Source organism: Glycine soja, chromosome 6, assembly GCF_004193775.1.
Source record: "Glycine soja cultivar W05 chromosome 6, ASM419377v2, whole genome shotgun sequence".
Taxonomy (NCBI): Eukaryota; Viridiplantae; Streptophyta; class Magnoliopsida; order Fabales; family Fabaceae; genus Glycine; species Glycine soja.
In genome coordinates this window covers 9657645-9665300 of record NC_041007.1, presented here as the reverse complement: position 1 = coordinate 9665300, position 7656 = coordinate 9657645, and the positions used below count along the sequence as shown (strand labels likewise).

The 7656-nt window shown below is 31.4% G+C and overlaps 1 protein-coding gene across 2 annotated transcripts; it reads left to right on the top strand.

Moving 5' to 3' along the window:
* The first annotated feature begins 1429 nt into the window (after window positions 1–1429).
* Window positions 1430–4335, top strand: LOC114415456 (glutathione S-transferase TCHQD-like). Of its 2 annotated transcripts, none has more exons than XM_028380142.1 (3): window positions 1430–1680; window positions 2432–2729; window positions 3267–4335. In XM_028380142.1, the coding sequence occupies exons 2-3, from the start codon at window positions 2521–2523 to the stop codon at window positions 3859–3861; spliced, it is 804 nt and encodes a 267-aa protein (XP_028235943.1). In that variant the 5' UTR covers window positions 1430–1680; window positions 2432–2520; the 3' UTR covers window positions 3862–4335. The 2 variants fall into 2 exon arrangements, with proteins under 2 accessions (XP_028235943.1, XP_028235945.1); XM_028380144.1 differs by lacking the exon at window positions 1430–1680 and adding an exon at window positions 1733–1750.
* The last annotated feature ends 3321 nt before the right edge of the window (window positions 4336–7656 follow it).

Sequence of the window (7656 nt, the reverse complement as noted above, 5' to 3'; positions counted from 1 at the left end):
TATGCATCCAGCGCGATTAATTGCAGCTAAGATGCCGGAGAGAGGGCATAGTGAATTAATATGTCATTTCTTTTATCAGATTAATATGTCTAATTGATATCACTTGTTCTGCTTACCTAGAGGTCACATTTAATTTTTATTTGGAACTTTGGATACCATAAGTATGAGAAAAAAGGATTATATAGATTTTTGGTTTTTATGATAATAATTTTAAAGTCATATTAATAATGATATGTAATTAAATGATATGGTAAAGTTATTTTATAGTGTTTGTGAATGATCATTAAATTTCCATAAGTATATATGGTTTTTTTTTTTTTAATTTTGATGGTCGAGAATGGAGAGTACAAGATATTGCTTCCTGCACTCTCCCGAATGTTTTTTTTACACTTTAGATTGGTCATTCCAAAAGGCAAAAAGGAAGAGTAGTTGGAAATATAATTTTACATTATAGATTGATTATTTCAAAGGGAATGTAGAACCACCTGCGAAGTGCAGGAAAATTCATGTTTCTATTGGACTGCTACTAAGTTCATTTGGGTTTTACGATTGGGCTTTTCTTATTGAGCGAGATTCAGCCCATGTAGGAGAAATATTCTTCACAAAACTAACTTTTGTAATGTAAATTTTTATACTATAAAAGCTTGTTTTCGTAATGTTAAATTCCATAAAGTTTTTATTTTTTTGCAATGGAAGAATATTTCGTTAATGTTAATATACAAGATTTAGATTTTATGAAAGGACTAACGAGACAAATTACTCATTCAGAAACTATTATTCTGTTTTCTTAAATTGGAGGATTTTGCTTACCACAGCAAGGGGGCTAACTAATGGTATGTTTAACAGGAGAGAAAATGAAAGAAAAAAAAATAAAGAGAAAAAATATACGGATAATAAAATATTTTCTTTTGTTTGATTCGAGATAAATTAAAAGAAAATGAAAAAAAAACTTCTAAAATATATATTTTTTTAAATTCTTCCATTTTTATTTCTAATTCAAATTTAATTTTTTTTTCTTTCATTTTCTTTCTAATTCAAATTTTAAACATTTTCTTCTTTTATTTTCTTTCTTTCCAACCAGTACCAGTGACCATAAGTAAGGGATAGAGTAAAATCTGTCCCCTATTGCTATCCCTGATTACTCCCTCCTTCCACCTCTGTCAGGAATATTTATTTGATAATGAGATAATATTTTGAGATCAACTGCGATAAAATCTATTTCTTTACCAAATCAAATAAATAGTACAGTTTAGAGTAGCTGGTAGTATTTATTTTTCTTCATATTTGTTATTCTTAAGAAAAGAAAGGCTTTGGGAGTCAAAGGATGATGTAAGATGGTCCATATATATATATATATATATATATATATATATATATATATATATATATATATATATATATATATATAAGTGAAAAGTGATTAGGTGACATGTGTCCATTCAGTTGAGCGAGTAGGCATACATGCCTTTGTGTTTCAACATCAACCTTAAAATGTGACTTTATTATTTGTTGTAAAATTCTGATCTCAATTCCGTTTGTGGTTTCCACTTTTTTAGCTGTCATTGATTTCTGCAAAACCAAAAGGACTCGTTTTTTGTTTGTGCCCACTTCACTCTCCACACGATCCCCCACGCTGACTTCTTTTCTTCTTCATTCCAGACTCTTCTTTTTTGCTTCTGGGTATCTCTCCTTCATTCATTTCATTGCCTCCTTATGCTTATGTTGTGTCTGCTTTCACTTCTTTTTCTGGGTTTGTCTAACTATTTTGTAGAGTTTTATACAACTGAATTGATTTTTTTTTCTTTATGAATATTCTGAACCCCCCATCTAATATTTGTTTAATTGTCCGATTATTGAAATTATTTGAATTGGGGTGATACCTTTCTTTTGAACAAATCTGAGTTAACGATATTTTCTGGGGTTGGGTCAAGGTTTCATGTTCGATTTTCCCATATTTTTCATATACTTCTGAATGTAGACGTCTTGTTACACGCTCCTCTTTTACATAGGATCATACATATACTGAAATTTTACTTAAGGTAATAGTAAATCATAGCTGTAAAACAGATGTAACACTGCCAATCAAGGTTGTATGTCAATTTTCTGGTATTTGGAATGATAGCACTACATATCTCAATCTGTGGCTCTGACTTTTCTGTATTATGCATCAATTATGAATTATGACATGTGGTATTAGTTCTTCTCTGGAGGCTACTGTTGCATCCCTGCCAAGTTGGTATTTAATTAGAGTGGCTAGTAAAAGATGCTTTATCCTTTTCTTGACCCTATTTCATACTGTCTCTTATATTGATTGCTAGTCTTTCACATAATAATATATGTGGTTTCTGTAATTTATAAGCTTTTTATACAAGAATTTTAATAATAATTGAAGATGTTGCTCAGTGACAACTTGGATATCATTCTTTTGCAGACATCAGTGATCTGAATGATTTCTGGTGTTGGAACAGACGATAGTTCACTTGTAGCACAACCTGGTACTTCCTAAGAGGTGATAAGAAAATGCAATTGTACCATCATCCATTTGATTTGGACTCCCAGAAGGTGAGACTTGCGTTGGAAGAGAAAGGCATTGATTATACATCTCACCATGCCAATCCCATAACTGGCAAGAACTTGGATTCTTCATTCTTCAACATGAATCCCGGTGGAAGACTCCCTGTTTTCCAAAATGGGTCTCACATCCTTTACAAGACTATTGATATAATCCAGTATGCTCTCTTCACAATTTATTCATTCACCATCCTGTTATTATTGCCTCGAATTTATGTGTATAAAAGAAATTTCACTTTGAAGATTTATGCGGCATTAGAAATTAACCTCCCTCCCCCACCCAAATGATTGCTGGCAAAGCTGCTCTCTACATATTTATCAGGGAATGAATCCATGTTGAATTTTCACATGATCATATCATGTGAAAATTGTGTCTATCTTCTTAAAGTACAGAAATTTTAATATGGTCCCACCTATTTAATTTTTCTATAAGAGAAATAGACAATTTTCACATGAAGCGGTCATGTGGAAATTCATGAGAGGATCTATTCTCTATGTATTATTACTCTCCAAACCAATTCCCTTGAAGCACACAAATTTTATGGTCTTTAAGGTATATGAAACATTGGATAAAGACATAAAGTAGTGGTTTTTATGCTTTCTTGATAAAGCATAATCACTGAACCTAAATGTCAAACTTGAAGTTACTTTTACATGCTTTTGTTATGAGTAATATAGTGCCATTGGATTTGCAGGTACATAGAAAGAATTGCTGTGTTCTCCTCAGGGTCTGAGAATATCAGTAGCAGTAGCAGGGAAGTGATTGAATGGATGCAGAAGATACAAGAGTGGGATCCTAAGTATTTTTCCCTTTCCCATATACCAGAGAAATACAGGATATACGTTTCCAAGTTCTTAAGGCGAGTGGTGATTGCTCGAATGTCCGAGTCCCCAGAATTAGCGGGTGCTTACCATAAGAAGTTAAAAGAAGCCTATCAGACTGAAGAGAAATTGAAAGAGGCAGCTGTATTGAGAAGGAGCAAGGAGCATTTGATTAGGCTGCTTGATGAAGCAGAGAGGCAGCTGAGTGAAACACCTTATTTAGCAGGTGAAGAGTTTACCATGGCGGATGTCATGCTCATTCCGGTGTTGGCTCGTTTAGTACTCTTGGATTTGGAAAATGAGTACATAACTGGCAGGCCCAACATTGCTGAGTATTGGGTTTTTGTTCAGCAGAGGCCTAGTTATAGGAAGGTGATTGGTAGGTATTTTGATGGTTGGAAAAAACACAAGACATTGTTGAAAACTTGGTGCTTTGTTCGTATTAGAAGTTTGCTGAAGAGGTACTAGTGACTAGTGAGGTACATATTGGTTGCCAAAAGGAAGTTGCATAAGAGTGAATATATGAAAGAGCTTTTTGTGTGTGTTGTAGTCTTGTAGATAAGGAGTTATAATAAATATTGTTCTTTGTATTTTCCCTTTTGGTTTCAACAATCTTGTTTTTTTTTTTTGAGAGAAAAGGGAGATTCATTTTTCTTTCTCCCTTGCCAAATGGTGATGAGGGATGCATCTTAGTGCTCAGTCTCCAAAAAATCTTTGGACTTGGTTGGTACTAAAACAACTTACGGTTGCTATCTTCCTTCATTGGTAAAAGAAGGGGCAAATTTGTGTTTCTGCAATCAATTAGCAATTTCTGTGCAATGTTGTGTACTGATATTGGAACAATTCCTTCCTATGAGGATATCTGCTTGTTTTGTGTACACTTTTTTTGGTATCTGTAAATGCAATGGCAACAATAAAGTACTCATTTCAAACGCTTGTGTCTCCTAAACAGATCATTCTGGTGTTATACATTTTCTTCTTGCTTTGTTGTATGATCATCAAAGATTAAAAAAAAAATCAGATTATAATAAAAATCTCATTATTGCTATTTTCTGTGATAGAACGTTGATTATCTGATCGGCAGGCATGAATAAATGATAGGTTGGTCTGTTTATGAAGTTAGAAGTTATTTGAATTTATAATAATATGAATAATAACCATTTCAAGAGGTGTATTTTCCAAGAAAAGAGAGAGAAAGTGATAAATGTAATATAATAAGAAAAGAAGAAAAATATAGATAAATATCTTAAATGAATATAAAATAAAATGAAGAGTAAGGATGGATTAGAGTTACTCTTAGAATAACTTGATCCCTCCACATATAAGAGAAAGTGATGTCAAATGAATTTCACTCTTCTAAAAATGATATTTTATCTTAAAGAAAAGGTCAAAGTTGTAATAATAAATCAAAAACTGATTGATTGTGATTTTAATAACTTATACTAAGGGGAATTTGTGTACAATGGCCCTCATATTTTTGCAAATCAATGAGTCTTCTAATATCGGGGTATGTTAGTTTGTTATATTTTGTGATGCCTTATTTATAAAATGTGAGATTCATAAAATATTGTGATTTTGGCAAATTTTAACCGATAAAAAGAAATGCATTCAAAAGATTATATCAGACAGTGTATTTTTAGCATTTCTCTGCAATCAAAATTATATCTACAAGTTGTAATTACAAATCATTGAGGTTAGTTATCTCTAGCATAAAAATATGATTACTTGTAAGCCATTGGCCCATTGCCTCCAGGTCTCCCAACAGTAAGTGAATTGTCAGCATTTCAAGCATGGCTAATGTATCAGAACATTGGTTTAGCCTAACCATATTAAACTAATCCCGAACAACATAAATTTGAAAACTTTCTAATATTTTTTTTAAAACATTGAAATACTATTTATTTTTAAGAAAAATTGAAATATTATTATATTACTCCAATTTTACAGAAACAACTGATCAATATTATTACAGTACGTTAACGTGCTCACAACTACAATCCAATTTTACAGAGAAAAAAATGCACACATTTTGTTTATGGAAGGATGAGAAAACGAACATCATAATCTACCTGGAGAAACTGCAAAGAAAACATCATTGTTAGTTTTCCTTGGAAGTTGGACTTATTACCCTTTCATACACTTCACCCCATTACTACAAATGTTGTACCAAAAGTTTGTGTTTTCGTGAATAGCATTGAACACTCAGGTACGAGCAAGGTTATCAAATCGAGTTTCGAATTGTGAATCATAATTTGCATTAGATCATAACATTCAAGAGAAAAAAAAATTACTTCATATTAATCGTATTGTTTTAATGTAAATGATTTCCGTGAATCATAATTTGCATTGGATCGAAAGATTTAATGTCGATAAAAAATTACTTCAAATCTATCTTATTGTTCAATTAAACTTGAATTAATAAACAACTTAACCAAAAGTCTTATAAAACAAAAGTATTAGTTATATCTAACTCTACGAAGCTTTATCGTAGAAGAATCAAAACAAAGCAATTAAATACTCAACATAATATATACATTAATAAAGAGATTTAGTTCAGCATAACACGTAAGTTATTTTTTTATACTTATTTTTTATTCCTTGAATATAAAAAAAAAATACACGCAATCATTGAGTGATAAATTAAGTAGTAAAATAATCAAACATAATAAGTTCAGAGGTATTCCTTCAATTTCTTTCCATTTAACAATTTAAGTTTATATGATTTTTCAATTTTTAGTTAGAATTGGTGAAAAAAAAAAAAACAACAAATCATTGAATTGTGTGATTCATATTAATGATATGAAATTACATAGATTCATTCATGTACCATATTATAAGATACATCTTATAATAGGAATCGATAGGTACCTGAATTATACCGAATGGTAAGATTCAAATCATGAATAATAAGATTATGATAAGTATGGATAAGAGTGAAATGGGAGAGAAAATAAGAATAGAAAGTGGAAATAGAATGGAAGTTAAAAAATAGGGTTGCTTTAAATGAAATAATGAAAAAAGAAATTAAAAATAGGTGAGTCCCAGAAAAAAAAAAAAAAAAAAAACTCTGGAAAATCGAAGAAGCGTTGAAGAAATGAAAAATAGATGGACCCCCAACGGTAAAAAAATTTCACGCTACCTAAAATAACCCTTTCTTTCCCACTCTTGCTAGTTGAAGAACCCTCACACCGTTGCGGTGTGTTTCTCGGATTTGCTTGAAAGTGACGCCAAAATGATTCTCTTATTAGCTCCACTCCATTTTAAGCTTCGATCTGCTCTCATTTCTCCTTTTCATTATCGATTGTTTTTGCCTTTTTGAGATGATAATCGATTTTGATGTTGTGTGCGACTAGTAATTGATTGATTATTGTCGAGTCGGTAATCAATTTTGTGTGTTGATAATGGATTTGAGCTGATTATGTTGATAATAGGATCTGGTATTTGATTTTCATAGTGATAATCAATTGTCATATTGGGAATTGATTATTGGTTCCTTGTAAACGATTTTTTTTTTTTTATAAAATGCCAAATTTGTTGTTTGAAACATACCGATAAGGGGACATAATAAGACTATAGAGAAAACTGGGGCACATTGTTCGACATAGATATTTGACATGTTGAATGAATAATTCCAACCTAGCACTACCACCATTTCATTTCAATTTCATTACTACCTCTCTTTTGTTCTACTCTTTGGTACGAACTTTGCATTAATGACATGGGTCCAGTTCTTTTTTTCCTGTAGCTGTAACCCTGCTACTACCTTACTCAATTGAGGATCAAGACAGAACTGGGGTTGTTCCATTTCCTTTTCTTTTTTTATAAAAAAAATTGATTCATTATACCATGGAACATTCATTTCATATATAAGGATCATTTTGTTACCTGATTGTTTTTATTTCATGATCAATTGTATAACATTGTTGGATAAGAAGTTGTATATAAGAATAAAATAACAGCTTTATTTCTAATCTAAATTTTCTCTTCTCCTATCCAAACCAAAACAACCTCTATTATTTCCTTTCGATTTCTCCGTCATTTCTCTCAAACCAAACAACAAAAAGTTCCACTTTATTTCCTACACTCATTCTTTCGATTTCTTTTCTCGCTATCAAACCGAGTGAAAGAAATCTGTTTCAAACAACGGGAATGTCACGTTGTGGTCAGGTTTAATGCAGGGAATGACAGCGAAAAATTTCTAAACCATGTCAAAAAGCAGCTTGATTATGGCACATTATTCAACTTTACCAAGTTGTCTTTACT